The sequence below is a fragment of the Eutrema salsugineum genome, unplaced genomic scaffold, assembly GCF_000478725.1.
Source record: "Eutrema salsugineum unplaced genomic scaffold, Eutsalg1_0 scaffold_6, whole genome shotgun sequence".
NCBI classification, from domain to species: domain Eukaryota; kingdom Viridiplantae; phylum Streptophyta; class Magnoliopsida; order Brassicales; family Brassicaceae; genus Eutrema; species Eutrema salsugineum.
In genome coordinates, this window is record NW_006256547.1 from 2,370,037 (window position 1) to 2,393,913 (window position 23,877).

Genomic DNA, 23,877 nt, shown 5'->3' on the forward strand with positions numbered 1-23,877 from the left:
TCGCTCTCATCACAATTCTATTAATTTGAAGCTATGGGTTTTGAGACCGACCAAATTTTATGCAAATATGAGTTTGTAGTTTCATTCGCTTTAGCCTTAAAGCAAAAATAAAGGATTTTGAACTCGGGAACCGGTCGGACTGAAAATTCTTATCATGCTAAAAAGGTTGAACCAAAACAAATTCGATATGTATGCGATTTTACGAGTCTGACCAGTCGTTTGGGACATATGTTGGTTTGGTGTAGTTAACGTGACTCTCAAGGCATTATTGGATTTGATACCCAACAAAAAAAAATCCTAATATGACTCATAAAAATAACGATACCCTAGAGGGTGAATCATACGAATATTAAGACAAGGAATTGAAGGCTTGAGCAGTTGTAGCAACCTTGAAGAAGACGTCTTCGAGAGTCGTGTCGGCGAGTCCCCAAGCAAAAACGTCGAATTTGCTTTTGGCCTTCTCTACCATTAAAAACAAATCCGCAATCATGACTTCTTGCTTAGGGATCTCGAATTTCTGTGTTCCTGCTAGATGATATACTTTCTTGGCGTTTGGTGAAATATGTTTAACCATTCTCTCTACATCGTCCTCGTGTTCTGACGAGGTCGTCATCGTGAACACATACGATCCACCGTACCTTCCTTTGAGCTCTTTCGGGTTTCCTATGCATTTCAAGCCTCCGTCTACAAAAATCCCCAATCGGTCGCAAAGAAACTCTGCTTCTTCCATTGAGTGAGCTGTAAACCGTGAGAGACAAGCTTCTCTAGGTTAAAAACCTCACTTTCTCAAGGGGATAAGAAACAAAATGAGATTATGGCTGTGTTCAGTTCACGCCGGTATCAATGAGATTCAGATGTAGGAGAGAGTGAGAAAGAGAATGAAAAATACTTGTGAGGATTATAGCTGTGTTTTGTTTTGCACGCTGGATCACGGTCCATAAGTTCTTTCTTGAGGCTGGATCAAGTCCAGTGCTAGGCTCATCCATGTAAACCACCTTTTAACAAATCAGACAATGGATTTGTTAATAAATTTGAGTAATTGCTGAAACAATCACATTACAAGAGAGAGACCCTAATGTACCTTTGGGTTCCCGATAAGCGAAATAGCCACACTAAGTCGCCTTTTCATACCTCCACTGTATTTCCCAGCAGGTTTATCGGCAACTCCTCCATCGAAGAGGCTGACGCTTTTGAGAGATTCTTCCACAGCCTTGAAAATTATCATATAGCCATGAATTAGCGTTGCCTTGTGGAGTAATAACACTTGTATAAAAGAAAATCAGAAAGAGCTTAATTAAACATACTTGTTTTAGAGCAGAGCCCTTGATATTCTTTAGTCTCCCGTAAAAGAGCAGATGTTCCCTTCCTGTTAGCGTCTCCCAGAGCAAGCTGAAACCAAGAGAATGACATATAAAACAAAGCTGTTCCTTATTTGCTTGGTAATGAAAGAAAATGCAAAAGTATTAATTGTTAAGAGTAAGTTTACTCGTGCTGTGGGCAAACGCCCATGCTCGTGTACACTTTGTTCATATCCTTGCATACGTCAAAACCTTGAACCAACGCAGTTCCAGATGTCGGTTTCAGTAGCCCAGTCATCTAGCACAGCAGAAGAATTTTACACTCTCAATTAAACATTGATGATGTTTTAGTGTAAAGATAGTGGTTTCGTTTTAACTGACCATATTGATGAAAGATGTTTTGCCGGCACCATTGGGTCCAAGCATGCCAAAGCATTCCCCTGAAGGTACGTCAAGATATAACCCTCTTACTGCTATTTTTGGAGGGTTACCATCTCTACCTGGATACACTTTCTTCAGGTTGTCACACAAGATTGCGTGCCCTACGCTACCTTCATTCCTCAGTTGCTCAACTTTCTCCCTCTGATTATTTTCCCTTTTTTTCTTATCAGAAGGACTTTCAAATCATGGAAATTTATTAGAACATTTTGAGATTCTTTTTTTTCTGCGTACCTCCTGAGCGACATCTGTCTTCTCCATGTTAATGAGGACGTTCTCAGAGCTTTGCCTCTGCACACTAGGGCCTGGTGGGGAAGAAGATAACTTGAAAGGGTTCTTCAAGAAAAAAAAGAGGCTTTTCCCAGATGAGGAAACCTGATCGATGTAGTAGGCCACAATGAGAATCACAAACCACTCCACTGACATGATGCAGAACAGTTTATCCATTCCACTTTCGCTGAGATCCTCCCACTTCATCCCACTTCCACGGAAGGAAGATTGCGAGAACTCATACAATCCACGGTATAAGGAGAAGCCTGGATACAACTCCAAGGCAATAATCCCTTTTTCTGTCAAGGTAAAAATACTCGTTAACAAGTAAGTGGTCATAAACATGTTTTTCAAGTGCAAGGTATTGATCTTGTTAACTCACCAGGGAATGAGGGAGATTCAAGCAGCTCTTGGAATAGAAAGTTTCCCAAGAGCCCATTTCCAAACACCAAAATGTAAGCAACAACTGCAATTTAAGCCAAAAACAAATCAAGAGGCCGTTCAAATTTCACTCTAGGATTATTTTTTTTTTTAAATAACATATTCTTGAGAAGATTCAAGAAATGTGATGTTAATTAATACCTGTAACAGTCTTAACCTTTGAGAATATTGAAGAGACTAAAAAGGCGACAGAGATTTGCAGATTCAAGTAGATAAAGTAGAAAACGAACTGGATGCTATAGTCATTGACCCGGAAGTACTTGAGTCCAATCGCTGACCCAAAAATCACCAATGAAACAACGTACAACAAAGATATGGTAAGAAAATAGGCATAGGAAATCATCCAATATGGACCATCGCCTAGGCCGTGCATTTTCATTATAATCCTTAGACGCTCTTGTTTCTCATATACCAGTGATGTCAAGATCACCTACAAAATGCCATTGGGAATTATTATTTTGTGGATTGTAGTGCTTGTAATGGCCTAAAGTATGAAATTGTTATAAAAGGAACTTACGGGGAATAGAAGAAGAACAACCCAAGTGAAAAAAAGCGGGCCAAGCATGGACGCAATATCTGGAATGTATTTTGGATCTGCGTGTTTAGGAACTTCTTTGACAAACTCGAATAATATCCTTGTCCCGGGGCCTTTCAGAAACTTAAGATAAGCATTTGATACCTGCAGTTTTGCAGGGTTTGTGTGTTAACATTGGACCAGAACTTGTAAAAGACCATACATTATATTGCCAATTCAGAAATGAGGATGCCTTGAGAGTGATAGAGCATATATATGAAGTAATTTTATACCAGACTGATCAAGCGAGGAACTCGGACCAAAGGCCCATTTGAATAACCGTCATTGTATGTCGAGTTATACCAGATGGTGACATCTAGGTTGTTTCTATCTGTACTCAAGAGATCGTATGCTAAAAGCAACCAAAATACATCAACAGTTAGAAGATTGATACTACTTAAGCACTCATAACTATATGGAATTAAAAAAAGGCAGAAGATTTTAAGCAACCTGCAGCAATCTCATTTGTCATCCGCTCAGGATTTCCCTTCCAACTACCCTTGAAAAGCTCATCATTGACCTCTACAGAGGTATTTCTCCATAGACACAATCCTTGAACACACTTCACCTCTGGTATATTTATCAGACACAACAACTTACAAAGTTAATTGTCGACATGACGTGAAGAAAAACACATTTGATCGTCTCAGACTTGTTAATTAACACCTTTAAACATCATCAAGAGGATAAAAACATACCTGTCTTGATTTTACCGAGTGAGAGTGGCCACGTAGAGTTTGGACTACATTGAGGTTGGATATTGTAGATGGGAGAATCCGACTCAATTGCTGGATCTGCATAATTGTTTTCCCCCGCTGCTACTGTTGAACCCTGAAAGTCATTGACCTTTTAGTAAAAACTCTGAGACATAGAGATAGATGATGTCTGCACTTTTAGCCGATTAGAACATACCAAGACATTATCGGCTAAGCTAGGCAAGAGGTTGGAGGTATTCACAGCGAAAGAACCGCCGAACATATTCGCGGATAAAGCTGGAGAAACACGCATGGAGCTGATAAGAACCAAGAATAAGAGTATAGTGTATATGGTAGAAGAATTATGTACCTTTACCAAGGGAATGGTTATTCCCAGTAAGAAGTATAGTTACAGGACAAGTTCCTGTTTTTCTACAAGACTTGTCAGGAAGGTCTCCGTAGGGGAAGAAATCAGCTTTAACAGCACGTGATTCAGGTTCTGGGATCTGTAACATCGGAGGCAACAGTGCAGGGTTTGGGATGGGACAATCACCGCCGGGAAAATCAACTTCACTTCCACACTTAGTCGTATCTGGGAGTTTTTTTATCACAGCATCGAGCAATAGTTGAATCGACAGGAGGAATAAGCAAAGGAAGAGTGGAACCAAGACGAGCCTAACATTTGTCCATATGTGTTTCCTCTGCACCAAAAAAATGACTTATTACATCGAGACTAATTAAGATCGTATTTTTACTTGTGTTTATGTAGATTTCCACACACACAAAAAAAGCCATCTCATTTTAGCAGAACGTTTTTGGTTCATATTTCAGGTCTCGAACATTTCCTATACCGAATTCTGTAAAATTGCGTCAAAATTTCGTCTGAGAAATAGAGATGATGGTCCATCAAGTTTTTTCACCGATTCGCAGAGACATGTACGCATACCTGGTAGGTTAAGTTCTTTCTGAGTAACGCATTTGCCTGAGCCCAGAAACTGGCTTGACCATGATTCGCCATTGATGCAATTAAGAAGCTTTGTTAGTCTTTAATTTTTCTTCCTCTGTTTTTCTTACTAAACACCACCTTTTTCGGTTTTGTTATTTTGTTTTTTTCTTTCGGGATTATTTATTAAAACAAGGACTTTTAATTTCACACGGATTTCAACGTTAAAGAGAATTTAATCAGCCATTAAATTGTAATAAATCAAGAGTATCATAATTGATAATAATCCAATAAAAATCCCTTACCATATCAAGACGTAGTTGAATACATTGTAACAATGTGATCAGTCATACATCACCCACGCTCAATTTGTAATAAAGGAGATTTTTTGCCAAACATATCAACAGAGGATAATTGGAAACATTCCAAATTTAATGTAGAAACGGAAAAACAAAAATATACAAGGTACATAGAATTTTAGAAAACGCGTTTCTATTATTCATGAAATTGGTAGAATAACACGAAATGGGAAAAATATCATTTAATTTCAAATCCATATTCAAAGAATTTTGATACGTGAAAAAAAACTTTAATAAGTGCTAAGTAAGTCCTATCAACACTCAACAGTCTTTATAATGGTTATTAATAATAGGCGTTTCTAAAGTAATTTTATCACAGACGTAAATAATAAAATAACGTAATTAATTTAATTAAAGAAAAAAAATCGTCTAGTCGTCTTCTTCCTCTGATAATGACTCTGCGAGAAGGCTTGCCGCTTCTCTATCAGCAGTTCACGGCGTTGTTCAGGAAGAATCTGCTGCTATCATGGCGGAACAAGAGAGCCACGTGTCTTCATCTCTTCTCTTCCTTCTTCTTCATCCTTCTCATCTTCTGTATCCAGGAAGCGATGAAGGCGAGCGACATAACCTCGACGGCGCACATAAACGTCACAGATCCTAAGGCATTAGTCTCGCCTCCGATTCCGCCTTGTGAAGATAAGTTTTTCGCGAAGCTTCCCTGCTACGACTTCGTGTGGAGTGGGAACCAGAGCCGTCGAGTGACTGACATTGTCTCTGCAATCATGGGCAACAATCCGGGAAGACCAATTCCGAGCAACAAGGTTAGATTTTTTTCTTTTCTTTTCCCTTCAATAATAGTGCTTTAAACGAATTTTAGTGAAATTCTTTTGGTTCTGCAATTCCGAGCTAGTTATGAGCAGCAATTCTCATGTATTGAAAAAAAAATCATTTTTTCATTAAAAACGAATATTCCGATGGGTTTTTACCGTGTTTTTAAAATATGTCAGACCAAAACGTGAATGTGATGTGTTTGTTTGAAATTAGATTAAAAAGGAAGCCGAATGTGTGTGGTCTAATTTTCAGGTTCAATCATTCAAAGGGCCTGAGGAGGTAGATGCATGGTTTATGTCACATCCATTGCAAGTCCCAGGAGCTTTGCATTTTGTGGAAAGGAATGCTACAGTAATCAGCTATGGAGTTCAGACAAATTCTTCCTCGGAGAAAATACGTGGTCGTGTTGAAGACTCGACGTTTAAGTTCCTTGTTCCTCTTCAAATCGCTGCAGAGCGTGAGATAGCAAGGTCCTTAATTGGAGGTACCATCTTGAATTCTTTGACTTGGAATGTGGCATTGAGACATGGAAAATCAAATGTCTTTATATATACATTTTCAGATCCAAATTTCGGTTGGGATTTTGGGTTTAAGGAATTTGCGCGCCCAGCTATTGGTGGGAGAGCAACAATTTCTGCACTGAATCTTATGGGACCAGTGTTCTTTCTTGCTTTCTCTATGTTTGGTTTTGTTCTCCAACTCAGTTCTCTTGTTACTGAGAAAGAGCTGAAACTTCGCCAGGTTTCTTATCTTTTTGTAACTGAGATATTGTATATTACCATTGTGTATTAGATTGTTCAATCATGATTTTTCCAACAGGCAATGACAATGATGGGAGTTTTTGATACCGCTTACTGGTTATCATGGCTCTTATGGGAAGCAATCCTCACCGTCATCTCGTCGCTCTCCTTAGTCCTCTTTGGAATGATGTTCCAATTTCATTTTTTCTTGAACAACAGTTTTGTTGTTGTCTTCCTACTTTTCTTGCTTTTTCAGTTAAACATGGTAAGACTCGGTTCCTAATTATTGCTTTTTTTCCTTCTCTTTTTTATTTGGTTGTGGCATCACTCAAGTACTTATCTATTATTTTGTGTTGCTAGATTAGCCTAGCATTCGTGCTATCAGCTTTCATTAGCATATCATCTTCAGCAACAACTGTTGGTTTCCTTGTGTTTCTGATTAGTTTTATAACACTGGTGTGTCCTCACCCCTCTCTTGCTCTTAAACAGTAGCTGAAATTGGTTCTTCTAATTATGTATACTTACTAGCTGCAGTTGTAATTTCAGATGGTATCAAGTACTGATTTCCCTTATTCAAGCACATATTCCATTTATAGCCGGGTGATTTGGTCATTCTTTCCACCGAATACCTTCTCTGCGGGTCTGCAGCTGCTTCTTGAAGCGACATCGAATCACCAAGGTTCTGGAATTAATTGGAGTAAAACAACAGTATGCGCAGCAATGGACGATGCCACCTGCTTTCTTACAATGGTATCTCAACCTTTCAAGATAGATTTCATCTAAGACTATTCTCTGACCAAAATAATGATTCTTTTGAATTTTTGGTAGAATAACATCTACATATGGCTTGTGGGTACATTCCTGTTCTGGTTTGTTCTGGCTATCTACTTTGACAATATTATTCCCAACGAATCCGGTGTAAGAAAATCCATCTTCTACTTTCTAAAGCCTAGTTATTGGACTGGCAAAGAGGGCAACAATGTGGAAGGTATGTTCTCTTGCACTTGTAAAAATTCAGTGTGCTGGAAAAATGTAAGCCAAACATGTTCCTATTCTTTACAGAAGGGAGCATTTGTAGCTGTGTTGGTTCGGTTCCTCTGGTAGAGCATATTGCGCCAGAGGATAAAGATGTGCTCCAAGAGGAGATCGTAGTTAAACAGCAAGCAATGGATGGAATTGTTGATCCTGACATTGCAGTTCAGATACGTGGTCTTGCAAAGACATATCCCGGAACCACAAAGCTCGGTTGCTGCAAATGCAAGAAAACTTCCCCTTTTCAAGCTGTAAAGGTATTTCATTTCTTGATAACAAAACACTGAAGAAAAAGAAGTGATCTCTTGGAATGTATGCTGTTTCCCAAAGTTATTCCTCAGCTAAATCATGGAATATATTCAGGGTTTGTGGATGAATATTGCCAAAGATCAGTTGTTTTGTCTTCTCGGACCAAATGGCGCAGGGAAAACAACTACTATCAGTTGTTTGACTGGCATAAATCCAGTTACTAGTGGGGATGGTAAGAAAGCTTGTTCACCTTTGTTTTTTCAAGACATTTTAACCATTCTAACCTGATATAATTGATCGACTTGAACAGCGATAATTTATGGACATTCAATAAGAAGCTCTGTTGGTATGTCCAACATTCGAAAAATGATAGGAGTTTGTCCTCAGGTTTGTTAAATTTCTTGTTCCCTTCTTACACAATGGTTTTTTTGCTCTGTTTAAATGGTTTATTTCATCATCACCTTTTTTTTTTACAGTTTGATATCCTTTGGGATGCTTTGTCCAGTGAAGAGCACCTCCACCTCTTTGCTAGCATTAAAGGGTTGCCACCGTCATCGATCAAATCGGTAATGTCATCCTTGGATAACTTCATATTTACTTCATCATGAATTTTACAAATGTATATTTGATGTGGACCATTTTTTGCTTACTAAAATTTCTTTCCGTTATACAGATTGCAGAGGAGTTACTTGCAGATGTAAAGCTGACAGGAGCAGCGAAAATTAGAGCAGGAAGTTACAGTGGTGGAATGAAACGCCGACTCAGTGTTGCAATTGCACTCATTGGTGATCCCAAGCTGGTCTTTCTAGATGAACCGGTATGTCTGCAACTTGCTACTTTCTTCTTTATACATGTGTGGATACATACACACTAACACACATACATATCTGGATTGTAGACTACAGGTATGGACCCTATCACAAGGAGGCATGTGTGGGACATTATACAAGAGTCAAAGAAAGGTCGTGCCATCATACTAACAACGCATTCAATGGAAGAAGCTGATATTTTAGGTGACCGAATAGGGATCATGGCTAAAGGCAGGCTCCGCTGCATTGGAACCTCAATCAGGTTAAAATCCCGCTTTGGCACGGGTTTCGTTGCTACAGTTAGCTTCGTCGAAAACAAAAACAAATACGAGGGTGCTGGATCATCACGCGAGCCACTGAAAAGGTTCTTTAAAGAGGTATATGTACACTCAAGTTTTTTAAGCGACATTGTTTAGTTAGTAAATACCTCTGAGACCAATATTCATTTGCAGCATCTGAAAGTTGAGCCAACAGAGGAAAGAAAAGCTTTCATGACTTTTGTTATTCCACACGACAAAGAGAAATTATTGGCGGTAACCATATCTACAAAGCTCTAATAAATAAAATAAAATCTCTAAGGTCTTCATTCATGATTTTCCAAAAATGAAACAGAGGTTTTTCGGGGAGCTACAAGACAGAGAATCAGAGTTTGGTATCTCAGACATCCAACTCGGGCTTGCAACTCTTGAAGAAGTGTTTCTCAACATCGCAAGACGGGCTGAGCTAGAAAGCGCAACGGCTCAAGGAACCATGGTAACTCTTGAGTTAGAATCAGGCATCTCCGTAGAGGTAAATCTACAACGTATTTTCAATTTCACATCCACTGAGAAAGAACAAAAAAGTTATATGGACACAAACTCGATGCGCAGATACCTGTGGGAGCAAGATTTGTGGGTATCCCTGGAACAGAAAACGCAGAGAACCCCCGAGGAATAATGGTGGAAGTGTACTGGCAACAAGATGGGTCGGGATCAATGTGCATCTCTGGACACTCGCCGGAGATGCGGGTCCCACAGAATGTTCCGGTGATATACGAACCATCATCACAGGTGTTAGGACATGGGCAGCGACGAGTTCGGGGTACCGTGATTGATTATGACTCTTAACAATTAAATATTATGCTCAAGTTTACTCAAAAAATCAATTACAGGGGAGGAATGACAATGAAGCTGACCCACTGTGAATGAGATTGCAATGTTTTTTTTTTATAGCGTTTTATCAAACTTTCACAGTGAGTAAAGTTGTTCTGTTTTGCTATTATTTCCCAACGACAGTAATGACTAACGATAGTAGAGAACACAGAATCGTTATAAGGTTAAACTTTCAGACTGAGTAAACAAAAATTCTCATAATGTGGCAGTTACTATTTAATAGTGTGAAAAATGTTTTGGAAAATCAGTTCTTTTAATCTTTGTATTTTTCATTTCTAACTATAATAATCGTAAAATGTATTATAGGATTATATTTTGTTATCATTATTTTTTGTTTTATGCATTTTCACTTTTTGTCGTCGAAAATTATTGCTTTGTTCTAAATTAATACATTTTCACTTATAATCCTTTTTAATCATTCTAAATTTTTTTTGGTAAGTCGCATGTTTTCATCATAATTTTTCATTTTTCATTTTGTAACTTTTCACTTAGATGTTAAAAAAAAACAATTTTCTAAAAATGCATGTCTTGTCGTCATAGCAAAACTAAAGGGTCGTTAAACTAAAAAAAAAACACTAAGGGTTTGTTTATATCTTAAACTAAATTAGTTTAAGTTAAAGAGCTTAAAAAAGATATGTAATATATATATAGAACTCATGAAGGGATAAAAAAGAATAAAGAGCAGGAAACAGAAACTGATTTAGCAACAAAAAACTGAATGGCATCGAGTGTTTTTCGCTTTCGGCGATGGTAATACATATATATACCATCAGGAATTATGAAAAAAAAAAACAAACTAAAAAGTTATTTATCTATATTTTAGAAAAAGTAGTAAAAAGTAGAATTATAGAAAATGGGATACAAATACGTGTCCCTAATAGTAACAATCCTGCTCGTTGTGATTACATCGCCTATAGTTTCGGGTAACGATGCATCACCAATTCCGCAGAACAAACGCCGAATCGAGCAGTGGTTCAACACCAACGTCCCTTCGTTGGCTAGTAGAAAAGGCACATTAGATCCAGCTCTATTGACCGCTGAGGCATCCCCACGTGTCATCAAGGCATAACAAATATTCAATTCATAACTTTCTATTCAGTGTTCTAAGAAATTCAAGTCAACGTGAAAGTCAACGATCTTTTGTATCTAGCCGGCCGCAAAATAATGCATGATAAATAACTGGAGATTGGGTTTTTTTTTAATTAATGAATATTGATTAGGGGGTATCTCTGAATGCATGCAGGTGAAACAAAATGGAAGAGGCCATTTCAAGACCTTAACAGAGGCGATAAAGAGTGTACCCGCAGGGAACACGAGACGCGTGATCATCAAGTTAGGTCCCGGTGTGTACAAAGAGAAGATCACCATCGACAGAAACAAACCCTTCATCACTTTGTACGGTCATCCAAATGCAATGCCGGTATTGACATTCGACGGCACCGCTGCTCAATACGGGACTGTCGATAGCGCAACTCTCATCGTCTTGTCTGACTATTTCATGGCCGTTAACATCATTGTCAAGGTACACATTTTCATCTCAAAACCTATTAATATATAGATTTTGGTAGTTTTATCATCAAACCCTAGATTCTTCCGAAAACCTATTGCACCAAACACTATATTCATGTATATTTTTCTAATGTGGGTGTTTGGTTTTAGAACTCTGCTCCGATGCCGGATGGGAAAAGGAAAGGAGCTCAAGCCTTATCTATGAGAATCTCTGGCAACAAAGCAGCTTTCTACAACTGTAAATTCTACGGTTATCAAGACACGATCTGCGATGACACCGGAAACCATTTCTTCAAAGACTGTTACATCGAAGGGACATTTGATTTTATCTTTGGAAGCGGACGCTCTTTATACCTCGTACGTACCTAACCTAATAATCCTTTTTCTTATATAAGCATCATTGCTTATCCAATTATTTCAATGCATGTTTTCATGATGGTTTCTAACGGTGATCCTTTATTGTAATGAAAAGCGTACACAACTAAACGTTGTGGGAGATGGACTGAGAGTGATCACAGCTCATGCGGGAAAAAGCGCGGCAGAGAAAAGTGGATACTCTTTCGTGCACTGCAAGGTTACAGGGACTGGAACAGGGGTCTACTTGGGTAGAGCATGGATGAGCCACCCCAAGGTTGTGTATGCATACACCGACATGTCAAGTGTCGTGAACCCGTCCGGATGGCAAGATAATGGCCAAACCGAGCGTGACAAGTATGTAATCCAAAACCATTTGAAATCTACTACAATAACAACACGCTAATTACAAATATGTATATATAATTATTTATGTAAAATTACACGGATTGATGAGCAGGACAGTGTTCTATGGAGAGTATAAGTGCTCAGGACCAGGATCGAACAAGGAGAAGAGAGTTAAGTATACACAAGACATTGACAACATAGAAGCTAACTCTTTTATTTCGCTTGGTTACATCCAAGGATCCAGCTGGCTCCTCCCGCCCCCTACTCTGTAGTCTAATTACTACCAAACTTAATCAACCTCTCCGTTTTTTACATTACCTTTTCTTTTCACGTGTATATATATATATATATATATATACATATAACGTTGCACTTTTCCTGATATTGTAAATTTGGAGGAGTTGAGGCTTGTATACTGTTTCGCTTTTACAAGGAATAAGAATCATCGGTTTATTATAATAACAAATAACAAATGTCTCCGTTTTTTTTTTCGCTAATAACAAATGTCTATGTTTACGCCACTGGAATTCTTCTTGCTGAGTACGTGTTGTCAGGTAAGGGTTTGACAATTATTATTCGGGTACAACTGAAATCCCGGTTTCCAGTTTCTTTTCTTCCGATATAAACCAAGGTTACTGTGTATCTCAGACAAAAAGCTCTGTTTTCTGTTCTGCTGTGTTACTCAAAGAGTTTGGTTTCTAAAGCTCCTTTTCTTTTTTAAATTGTGTCTATGTGCAAATCTGTCGAAAAAAGGAGTCAGTGGTTTTTCCATACTTGTACACAACGCAGGAGGAGTGACGGTTAGCTATTCTGAGAGGGTTGGGTTCAGAAAATCCAAGGGTTCATGTGGATGAGGGGAAAGTAAACATACAGAAGCATGAGTCTTGCGTACAGGAGCTTTCACTCTTAGTGTTAACTAAAGTTGCTCGTGCCGCTCTCTTGCGTGGCTGGAAAGCTTGAGCCACATTTCCACCTGTTTCCATCCTTTTTTCCTTCTCATTGTTAGAACTGAAAACATTCAGAGCTCAGAAACAAACAAAACAAAATGTAATAATACATTCAGAGCTCAGAAACCAAACACTACGACATGCCGTTTTATGTTACAAGACGTAGAAAACCTGCCAGTTTACAGTTTTTGGTTTCTCTGGTCCAGTGTCGCTTTGTTGTTTAGAGAATACAAATCTAACATTGTATTAAAACTTCACTTGTGTATGTATATACAGATCAAAAGGATGCAGTTCTAATTATTCATACATACCATTTTTAGTTACAGTGACAGAAATAGATTGTGAACTGTGTTGCAGATTCAATCGAAGGGATCAATCCGAGGGTCGTGCTCGCTAGCCATAGCCATTCCTGTGCACAGACATGTTGGGCACATCACCTGAACATTAAACACATACAACTTAGCATCCACATCTTAAGTTTTGGGTTTAGGTTTTGTTTTGTTTTTTGGGTTCTTTTACCTTTCCGGCACCAGAGCAATTTGAACATCTTTCGGTTTTGGGTGGTGATAGCGAATGATTCCCACCAGCAATGGTTGAGACTTGTTCAGTTAAAACCAGAGCACCTGTGCTAGAGCAGCGAGCACATGCTAGATACCCTGAATAATATAAGACGACGTTAAAACCTGATTCTAAATCTCATTTCTTTTGAAAGCAAGAAAAAGCAGAGGAATCATAATACCAGTTCCTAGACAGTATTTGCATCTCTTGTGCTCCTGCTGCTTTACGTTGTTAACTTCAACAACCATCAATGCTGAAATCACACCAACAGCTCCTCCAGAGAAGGACGCTACTATTGGGTCTACTTGACTGTCATTCAGGTTAAGACACAGATTAAGCAACGTTTCAACAAAGACGCAGATGTATAGATAGTTATACAAGAAAAATAAAAAAAAAGTATCAAAACCTCAATTGCATAGGTAGATGAAGGCTTTGAATGAAATCTCCATATGATGTGCCTCCTATACCTAGCTTCAGCTCTAGCTGCCGAGGTTACAAACATAAACTATATTACAGAGAACAAAGTAATCTATGCCAATCTTGAAAAAAAAAACAAAAAATTCAAAGGTGAAAAATGTATAGCAAAGCACTTGCCGTAGGCGCAAGAAGGCCACCAAATAGAATAATGCCCGCGATGAGTGAAAAACAAGTAGCATAATAGATTTTCAAATTGGCAGCAGTCTGCAAATTGAAATGTTATTTATGGTCAATTCAAAACATAAAAAAAAAAAAAAACTCTTGCAAAGGCAACAAGAATCCAATTTCTTCAATAGGAAACTCACCAATGGAGGTAAGAATGGGATGAAGGATGGGAAATTGGGTAATTCGTGTTCTTCCTCCTCGTTTATGATGCCAAGTTCAGTGTTTCTAATCCGTTGTTGTATTCTCAGCCTCCTTACCTATATTTATATGATAATCCATGAAACAGTCAAACTTTTAGAAACTAATAAAAAGGTTTCCACTTTTAGAAAGTAATAAAGGTTTTACAAAGATGCACCTCTTCCATGTGCAAGAAGATCTTGTTTCGTCGGCTTCGAATGTTATCTTGAATCTCTTGTAATTGCATTTTGGCAAAGTCTTGTACTGTTTCAGGCCCTTCTATGATACAAAAGCTGCACCAAAAATAACAAAAAAAGTTATAGCAACACTAAGATAGAGAGGTCCAAACGATTCTCGTTTGAAGTCGAACTCAACAAGACATGATTTTTCCAAAACCGATTATGTTCCCTATCAAGGACGTGTCTAAAATCAAATGTAGAAACTTCAAAATTCAAGATCATTAACTCACACATTTTTTTTCTTTTTTTAGAAATTGGAAGCAGTGAAGGCGATATACAAAACGATTAAAACCCAAATCTGTAATTATACGGACTCAACTCTCATTGGCAGAACAGAGCTTTCATATAAAGAAGATGAAGCGGAGCTGATTCGATTACCCGGCAGCATATCTATCGGCAGAATCTGAGTCGAGAGAGGAAGCTGGTGGAGAAAATTCAGGGTCCGACGCCGAGAATCGCCATCTCAATCTCCGATTTCGCCGTAGTGAAGACAGCTTATACACTGAAAAGCGCGAAACGTACGGATCCGGTGGGTAGGAAACCGACAAAATCCTACCCAAACATGACATCCTTTCGAAAATCTCGAACAGCAGATGAAGAAGATCAATTAATTTGTCTGCTCTTTTATGTGATTATATGGTCGTACAGTGAGAAATCAGAAATCGAGACCGAGAGAGAGAGCACTCTACTCTGAACTGTTTGACAAAAAGGTTTGTACGTGGCGAGTTTACAGTGGTTCTTATATTTATTTATTTCATTAAATAATTAAATAAAATTGTTATTGAGAAAACTTGTGGTGGCATGATATTTTTTCTCCTGACTTGGAAATTTTTTTATATGGATAATTCATGAATATAAACTGGTTACTATGATAGGAACATATAATTTTTCTTTTTTGTTTCTACCTGTGTTTGTATAATAAGATACTCTATTCATTTGAATAAGAAGTATGTTACAAGCTTACAATAGTCAAATTGTTATACATGAGCTTTACACTGTAATTACGTGTGAGCAAATAACCTTTTTCAACGTCCAGCTTTCACAACAAAGCTACGTTTAAAGACGTTTTGATAATTACTATCTTAGGTGAAGATTAGTGTAGCAAAAGTGGGCCGGGACGAATTAAATAAAATATTTGATGGGTTTTGCAAACATTTTGTAGCTAAAAATACCCACTTAAATGTGTTGGCCCAATTAACTTATAATCAAACGAAATGTTTTAAAACTGAGGCTGTTGGAGTATAGGCAAGTTGGCAACTCCGGAGAAACCCTAGCCAACCCTCCTATAAATAAGCTACCGTCCTTTCCAATTTTTTCTCAAGCATTCCAAGTCTAGGGTTATATATATAACCTACCGTCTTTTCCAAATTTTTCTTTTCCTTTGTATTTAATATATTGATTTTGAAAGAGAATATCGTGGTGATGACTTCGTAATATTCAAGCTCAACAGACCGGAATGCAGGATTTTTCTTGTATTTTTACATGAAAAGTTTTGCGTGTCGAGATTCCCGCTGAACTGAGCGATGTTCTCTTCCAAAATAAATTATTCTGTCACGTTTTTGGATTTGCCGATATAATCTGGGAATTGTTTTTTCTCTATTTTGAGGTTATAAGTGTTGGGGAAATATAGAGACTACAATGAGATTGCAGCTCCCTCTTCTGACTTTGATCTGAAGAAACTGGCTGGCAGAATCGAACCATAATTTTTTATGTTGCCGCAACTGAGTAATCTCTTAATGTTTGTTTCCCAACAATAGACTATAAAAGATTTCTCAAAAAATAAAATTACTATATAAGAATATCCCTTCTATTTTAAGAACGTACCGATTCCTTGTTATTCAAGAATGAATATAGAAATAAAATCAAACATTAGTGAAATATTACGAAGAACATGGACGGATAATGAACCAAGTTTTACTTCGTTTGGCAAGTACTACCCAGTTGTGTTAGCGTAATATAGTGTTGGGCATTATATTGGTTTATTAATCACGTTAATGTTCTTTTCAATATTAACGATAACATGTTGACAAAAAAACTTGTAGTTTGTCATACCAATACACAGTTTCAAACACGTTTGTATGGACGTATATACATACATGTAACATTATAATGCTTGCATATATGATGTTGAGTGTACTAATAATAGAGTAAGTGGGTGGGAATAGTAGTGATTAGTGAGGGCCCAGAACGTGGCACTACTTAAGCGTCACAGAATTTTGTTAATTTGTAACATACTAGTAGTTTGAACCTGTGAACCAAATCGAAACTAAAATGATGATGCAATAACTTTGATAAATAATATGTCACTATTTATTCGATGATTTTTTTTTCTAAATTTCTCTCCCGTTCTATATAAAAAAATATTCATTCCCAGTAATTTTTTTTGTCTTCCAATCTTTGCTTTACTATACAGTTTATAAAAGAAAATGTGAACCGGTCGTGCGAGACAGTGAATGCCATACTTAGTTTTTAGGAAATAGGGATGCATATTTATATGAATTCTACGGAGTTCATATTCAGGAGACATTTTTTGTAAGGAATAACATGGATTGGACTATGCTCCGTATAGGTCCGGATTTAATTGCCACCCTGTTTAACTCCACTATAAAAATTGATCCATTCACATCACATATACGTAATCCATTTTCTAGATATTTTGAACCAAATTAGAGGAATGTTGTAAGAAACACTATGTGATCTTTTTCTTTTTCAATAACATACACTATATAGGTTTGAATTAGTTACAACATAACAAACAATATCATAACAAACAATATTAATACAAATCATTAAACTAAATGTTATAGTCGAACTATTATGTAATCCATACAAAAGCACTTATAATTTTCATTTTTATTTCCGAATTTTCGAAATATCGATGAAGTGAATTGTGAGAGCTTTCAGATATTTTTTGGGGGGTAGTCTTTTACATGTATATGTATGCATAGCGAATATCTTATGAATATGAATATTCGATCATATCCTAAAAGAGACATAACATATGGTATGTTGCTCCACCGTAGGAAGTTGTGCGTGTGGACCGCTTCACCGTTGAAAATATATTAAAGGTTGCCATCATTCCAAAAATGATTCTTTAGATATTTCTTAGAGCCAAATAACTCCGAGTAGGCACTACAGATCTAAATCGTTGCAGGAAAACAAAACAAAAACTGTGTACGACATTTGGAATGGATACACTCAATAGAGCGCTTACAGTTAGTTAGTGCAAAATAAACATAACACACACCACATACAGAATATAAATATGAGTTTAAGTCAAATTAAAATATAAAAACTATAGAGCGAAAATGTAGAAGATTTTCTTTTTTGAGTGTTTTTTTTAAAACACTTAGATCTATTAATGTTATAAAAAAAAATTGAAACAATTTCTTTGTGTTTCATTTACTAGATTAATTTTTTTTGTTGCACATTATGAATCAATTTACAAAAACTAATTTAACTTCGTTATTTTCTTTCGCGTCATTTACTTATATATGTTTATATTGCCTATGAGGAGATCTCTCTAGTTTCTATGCACAGACGGTTTTTTTGTTATTGTTGAAAACTTGCGAAATAATATCATCATACAAAAAGACCCATCAAAAAACAGTGAGCTCACACAGCAAATAATATTCGATATTTTGGTCATTCATATACAAATTTTATGTACAAATAAACAGGTACAATGTAGGGTCATATGATGACCTCGTACATATGTAATAAATCACAATTTTAAATGATTATTATTATAAGTGACAAATAAATTATTGTAATAACAAAATTAGAATCACACGTGATCAAGCTTGACTGGGTTTCGATTTAAGTGTCTGAATAAACACAAAGGTCTTAGAAAAGGTTAAGACCAGTTGAATTTGATATAGCAAATGCTAGATGAAGGTTTATAATTAAGTTTGATTAGTCATCTGATAAGATCTTATCTAGATGATAAGCGTATTCTATCACGAGTTCTATATTCTTTTTTTTTTTTTTTGACAACTCACGAGTTCTATATTCTTTTCAATAAATACAGTTCATCTGATTTGCTCATCATTGTACGATTAATTTTGGAATTTGCGGTCGCACGACTAATATTAGTTTTCAAAGATGAATTAGTGATTCCTATTACAACAGTAAATAGTGATGATGTCTATATGCGTGTTTATAGATGTCTTTTTGGTGTAATTAATAATGATGATGATGCTGCTGAACATTTCAAGATCACAAGCTGTAATTAGTATAATTTCTAAGTGGGATTGGCGTTGAGACGCATCTCGAAGGGGTTCGTGAAGATAATATTTTCTACTTTAAAGAAACTCAGCAATATCAAATATCTAATCATTTCTTTTGACTTTTTAAAAATAATTGTAGTACCGACTATAGTAGAAAAAAAAATAAAAGATAAACTCTTTGACTATTAATGTGTGGTAATTGGTAATTTTTTTATTTTTCTTGACTAATAATGGTAATGGTAATTGGTATTAGAAGCAAACTAAAAAGTTGAAAAAGATGTTCATAGCTAGTGAGACTAGCTAGTGACTTCATGATTGATCATTTGATCTTCTTACTATATTGTGAGGGCGGTGGTGCTTATTTACAGGATAACTTGTCAGCCAAGTCCCAAGTAAAAAATTATATAACAGAGAAGTTTATAGCTCACAACATGCGTAGGAGATAGAATTGCAATGAATGTATTTCTCTTCTTTTTTTATTTTATTTTACGTTATTCCTCAAAAGGATTTTTTTTTCTTTGCTTGGTGTTGATAAAAGGATGACTCTGGCCCATCTTACACTATTAAACCCACTAGTCATGGACCGTTGCATTTCAATAACGCTTCATGTTGTAGTTGCCTATATAAATGGTGGGAGAAGCTTTCTTACAATAACTTCATAGCAAAACAAGATTTAGAAGTAACAAATATATATATAAGACCTTAAGAACAAAATTAGAAAATGATAAAGGTGCTCTTGTTTGTTTTGTTCTGTTTGATCACTGTGAAGACTTCGGTTTCCCGTCCATTCGCATGGTCGAGGGGCAACATGCCACCAGGCCAAAACTACCCTGGCGCAAGTGGGTCGGGCCATGGGCCCAATTGGGATTACAACTGGGGTTGGGGCTCTGCTCCAGGATCCGGATGGGGTTACGGGTCAGGTTCGGGTAGATCGCCGACGGGGTGGGGAAGAGGATCTGGATATGGATATGGATCCGGATCCGGATCAGGTAGCGGATATGGATATGGTTCTGGAGGTGGCGGAGCACGTGGTGGTGGATATGGTTACGGAAGCGGAAATGGTCGGTCCGGTGGTGGTGGTGGCGGTGGTGGTGGTTTCAATGGTGCAGTTACCACTTTGAGCCACGGTGGTAAGTCTCATCCGTAATGAAGTTCTAGTAATTTCTCCCAACTAAAAGGTTTTGGGAGGAGGTATTATAAGTGTTTGTAATACTATTAAGGTTCTTAGGTTTGGTACCCTTTTTAAAATGTAACTTCCTTTGTCTTGTATGCTCTTTATATATGGATTATGTGCTCGACATATCCTATAATGTCGTCTTTGCTTATGTCTCTAAATGTGTATGTCTCTAAACGCGTGTTAGATAATTGAAAGAAAACAAAATATTGTAGATTTGCATTAAGTTCGACTGGTTAGAAAAGTGTATCGTTTTTACCAGGTTTATATTCGAATATAACGATAGATTTGAATTGGTTTACATCAGAACGTGATATTAACCTGATCTATGCATAATATAAGATCAAGCAGCAGCGAGTTGCTTCTTGTTGTGATGAGTGGATAATGAGTCTTCTTCGAGAGGATTCATCACAAGCTTCGTCTTAATAGAGCTTCTGAATGAGAGAGAAGGTTCTAAAAACAGAGACTTCATCTTCATCAACATCACCATCTCTCTCTGTAGAAAAGAGCAATAGTTATTGAAAGTAGAGACGGTGACGTTTAACTGAAACCCTATTCCGAACAAGAAGTCAAGCTCAAGCATGTTCATCTCTTCTCTGCTGATTCCTCCAACTTTAGCATAATATCCATTGTTGTAACACCTAAAATTGTTTTTGAAAATAAAAATATTTTAAAATGAATTAAAGGAGCTGTTAATTAGTGAGTTTCGACAAATTAGCCTCGGATCATTTACTTACAAGTCATCCATGAATTTAGCAGAGACCAAGACACTTGTGATTATAAGCCTATGAACATTAAAGGAATTGATGGGCAAAAATGGCTGCTTCTTCACGAACCGATCCAAGTATATATACGCGACTATGTAACACGAACAGCTGCAATTCGCGTACTTGAAGATCCTCTCGAGATAGCTTCTAATTGAGATCGAGGGTTTGGTTAATGCATGGAAGCCTGAGATCCTCTGTTTCTGGCTCAGACTGTCGTTGGTCTCTGACACTCTTTGCAAGAGATACGACATTGCCGTTATGACACTTGGCATGAACTCCGCCATTGGTTCTTCTAGAACTTGATTCATCGTCTGGATCTGAATCTGATCAACCATTCGATTTTCTGTGGATGGAACTGGAAGAAAGGAAGAACAGATTACAGAGCTCTATTTGACGAGTTTATACTTTATTACATTACGTGTTTTGGTTTCTGTCTTTTGCCTGTCATTTGGAGTGTTTATATACATACAAGGAATTAAAAATAATGTCGTGACTCATATTTTATTTAGTTACTATATACATTGATTTGTTTTTCTTCTCTCTATTAATAGATTAATACAGCTACTTGGGTTTATAAATCTTTTAACATATTCTAAACCCAAGTAGCTGAATATATTCTATCATTATTTTGGTTTATAACTTTTTTATTTGCAACTGTATTAGAACTTTAAAACCATTTCTATATGTAGTAATACAAATTATTTACAGTAACTGTTTCGGTAAATTTTGTTTTATTATATTGTACCTTTTATTCATCTTCTAAAAGATCTCATAAGTCCTATTAATTTTTTGAACAGAAAAATCATAATTAATTAAGATTTATAGTCCATATTAGTTTGTACTAATGTTACTGTCCGTATGTGTGTAAGTTGTACACGCCAAAAAAATCTAGAAATTCACTATTACTATCAAGTTGAAAACTAGATATATTTAATATTTTGTCTACACTATTCTTTGAATATACAAACCACATTTTAGTTAACAGTATCTCTACTACGTTTTTTCTTATATTGCTCTTGTGAAATACGCTGCATGTACATCCTCGAAAACATAAACTTGGACACATATATTCCCTACCAAACGTGAAAACTCTCAACTATAAAATTATTATCAAGTGGTTGTTCACAAATCACGCATTCTATGTTTGATTTTGATTTTAGTGTCATTTGGATACTCAAGATTACTTTTGAAATTAAATTACAATATAGCTGGTGATTATGATAATCTCATTGTTAAAACTTAAACTATGGGCCAGAAAATTAACATTAATTTAACAAACTTCTGGTGGTTATTATAAGTGTAATTAACTAACTTAGCTTCTAAAACAAGGGAAAATATAAGAAGATTGAGAAGAATAAAAGGAAGAAAAATGAAAAATCTAGTGGAAATAAAGACTTGAAACTTGAAGATAGACGCATATACATACACATAGAAACCACAAGAGTGTGGTGTCTTCTTACACTTTACAGGTCTAAATTCGAATGTGTTTTTCTGCGTATACGTGGGCTTTTATGATATAAACTCCGTATAATAAAATATATATGTAGGTACAGGGCTTGCCTTTTCTTGATTAATTTTCTTTTTAATTATAGTTTCGGTTATCTAAATGTTTGACGGTGAAACAATTCTTAAATAACAATTGAAATTATTTTTTGGTCAACGACAACTGAGATTTCTTATGTGTTTATATGTTGAACTTTAATTAAAACTTGATTTTACTCCGTGCATCCGCACAGGAAATTTTTTTAATTAAAATTTATAATATTATTTATGTTTTCTTTATAGATATAATTTTTTAATAAATAACAAAGATTTATTTTTGTGTTTATATATAATTTATTTTTTAATTTTTCCTACTATATTATGAACATGATCATAAAAACATAATTCTAATTCGATCATTCTATTAATCGAAATAGACCGTTATTATAAAAATATATTTTTAATTCACTCATTCTATTAATCCGAAAAACTGTAGTTACTAAACCATAATTCTAACCCGTCTGTCATATTACTATATAATATAATTATTTACTAATTTTGAAATCATATTTATCTTAATATCTTGCATATTTTGAATATACAACTGTAATTATAAAAAATAACTAATCCACCCCATCAAATTACCATATAATATTAATATTTATTAGTTTTCAATATGTGAAATTTTATTCTGATTAAATATGATTAAAAAATACAATAAGATATTCTCTTAATCATATTTGTTTTTCTAAAATATTATTTAAATGTTCAAATGTTAAATTAAATCTGACTTATAATTAAAGAAGTATAAAATAATTGAAATTAATATTATTTTTTAGAATTAAATTTAATTACAAAATAGTTTGAATTTTAAATTAAATATGACATATATTTAAGGAAATCTTTAGTTATCTAAATTCATATCTAATTTTCGGATTTTTTATATAAAAAAAGAAAATATGTTTTTAAATAATATTACAATAATTTAGGATAATCTTAAATCTGTTTCTCAAAGTATTTTAAAAAAAAATTTTGGAAGTGTTTGGAAGCAAGTACTAAATGTGCTTCTGTTTTAATATAATAGATATAGGGCAACAAAGAAGTCATTTTTATCATTAATAAAAAACCTCAATGAAGTCCTAATCAAGTAAAAGGAATGTGAGGTATAAATGCATATTTTTTGTTTCTTAAAAAAATGAAATGATTGCAAGTACTTTTACTTTATTATTAAAAAAAATTGCTTGCTGCAGCTAAACTTGTCTAAAATAGAAAAATAAAACTCATAACCTTAAGTTTTGGCATTCGAAGGATATGATTATTGGGTGTGTTTGAGAAAGAACATACAATAATAGTAACTTAAGAATTGGTTTTCCTTAGGAGGTATATTGGTTACGCCACCAAACTAATTGCCCATTAATCCTTTTTTCATCAGATTGTTCTATTCTCTTAAACTTTACTAGAATGTGTTATGTGTGTGTATGCACAAATATTGAGATAATCTTTTACTAGTAATCTAAGAAAATACTGTAGTAATTTCAGTGAACTTATACGCAGAGCCGTGCATAAGCACAGGCTAATGAAGCATGTGTTTCAGGGCCGGAGGAATTAAATATTTTTTTGGGGTCAATTTTCTAGAATTGGAGTTAGTCCAAATGGTTTGTGATAGGTGAAAGCAAGTTTA

At 35.7% G+C, this 23,877-nt stretch overlaps 6 protein-coding genes and 1 non-coding gene across 7 annotated transcripts; 4 read left to right on the top strand and 3 right to left on the bottom strand.

Annotated features, from left to right (window-relative positions):
- Nucleotides 1-238: 238 nt before the first annotated feature.
- LOC18012914 (ABC transporter A family member 10) lies at nt 239-4,797 on the bottom strand. The gene is made up of 16 exons (XM_024151328.1): nt 4,663-4,797; nt 4,087-4,417; nt 3,934-4,013; nt 3,720-3,852; nt 3,472-3,591; nt 3,255-3,373; nt 2,965-3,126; nt 2,589-2,877; nt 2,389-2,472; nt 1,971-2,305; nt 1,680-1,880; nt 1,487-1,596; nt 1,305-1,389; nt 1,082-1,210; nt 890-995; nt 239-738 (listed from the first exon to the last, which is right to left on the bottom strand). The coding sequence occupies exons 1-16, from the start codon at nt 4,732-4,734 to the stop codon at nt 350-352; spliced, it is 2,745 nt and encodes a 914-aa protein (XP_024007096.1). The 5' UTR covers nt 4,735-4,797; the 3' UTR covers nt 239-349.
- A 599-nt stretch (nt 4,798-5,396) lies between these two features.
- LOC18013037 (ABC transporter A family member 9) lies at nt 5,397-9,967 on the top strand. The gene is made up of 16 exons (XM_024151752.1): nt 5,397-5,779; nt 6,042-6,273; nt 6,352-6,530; nt 6,609-6,794; nt 6,890-6,985; nt 7,076-7,279; nt 7,358-7,517; nt 7,592-7,818; nt 7,925-8,042; nt 8,121-8,197; nt 8,287-8,376; nt 8,484-8,627; nt 8,709-8,996; nt 9,072-9,152; nt 9,232-9,408; nt 9,489-9,967. The coding sequence occupies exons 1-16, from the start codon at nt 5,411-5,413 to the stop codon at nt 9,723-9,725; spliced, it is 2,865 nt and encodes a 954-aa protein (XP_024007520.1). The 5' UTR covers nt 5,397-5,410; the 3' UTR covers nt 9,726-9,967.
- Nucleotides 9,968-10,582: 615 nt separating this feature from the next.
- On the top strand, nt 10,583-12,423 carry LOC18012185 (putative pectinesterase 63). The gene is made up of 5 exons (XM_006394418.2): nt 10,583-10,833; nt 11,014-11,292; nt 11,430-11,636; nt 11,752-11,990; nt 12,094-12,423. The coding sequence occupies exons 1-5, from the start codon at nt 10,624-10,626 to the stop codon at nt 12,251-12,253; spliced, it is 1,095 nt and encodes a 364-aa protein (XP_006394480.1). The 5' UTR covers nt 10,583-10,623; the 3' UTR covers nt 12,254-12,423.
- A 662-nt stretch (nt 12,424-13,085) lies between these two features.
- Nucleotides 13,086-15,239, bottom strand: LOC18012545 (protein ORANGE, chloroplastic). The gene is made up of 8 exons (XM_006394419.2): nt 14,923-15,239; nt 14,484-14,598; nt 14,269-14,385; nt 14,081-14,167; nt 13,893-13,969; nt 13,668-13,795; nt 13,448-13,584; nt 13,086-13,365 (listed from the first exon to the last, which is right to left on the bottom strand). Exons 1-8 carry the CDS (start codon nt 15,111-15,113, stop codon nt 13,288-13,290), a joined length of 930 nt encoding a protein of 309 aa, XP_006394481.1. The 5' UTR covers nt 15,114-15,239; the 3' UTR covers nt 13,086-13,287.
- A 717-nt stretch (nt 15,240-15,956) lies between these two features.
- Nucleotides 15,957-16,070, top strand: LOC112083779. Its single transcript, XR_002897907.1, has one exon. It is a non-coding gene; the product is annotated as a small nucleolar RNA Z107/R87 (small nucleolar RNA).
- Nucleotides 16,071-19,431: 3,361 nt separating this feature from the next.
- On the top strand, nt 19,432-20,173 carry LOC18012546 (putative glycine-rich cell wall structural protein 1). The gene has a single exon (XM_006394420.2). It carries the CDS (start codon nt 19,495-19,497, stop codon nt 19,918-19,920), a length of 426 nt encoding a protein of 141 aa, XP_006394482.1. The 5' UTR covers nt 19,432-19,494; the 3' UTR covers nt 19,921-20,173.
- Nucleotides 20,174-20,217: 44 nt separating this feature from the next.
- LOC18012749 (cyclin-U4-3) lies at nt 20,218-21,139 on the bottom strand. The gene is made up of 2 exons (XM_006394421.2): nt 20,685-21,139; nt 20,218-20,588 (listed from the first exon to the last, which is right to left on the bottom strand). Exons 1-2 carry the CDS (start codon nt 21,047-21,049, stop codon nt 20,291-20,293), a joined length of 663 nt encoding a protein of 220 aa, XP_006394483.1. The 5' UTR covers nt 21,050-21,139; the 3' UTR covers nt 20,218-20,290.
- Between the last annotated feature and the right edge of the window lie 2,738 nt (nt 21,140-23,877).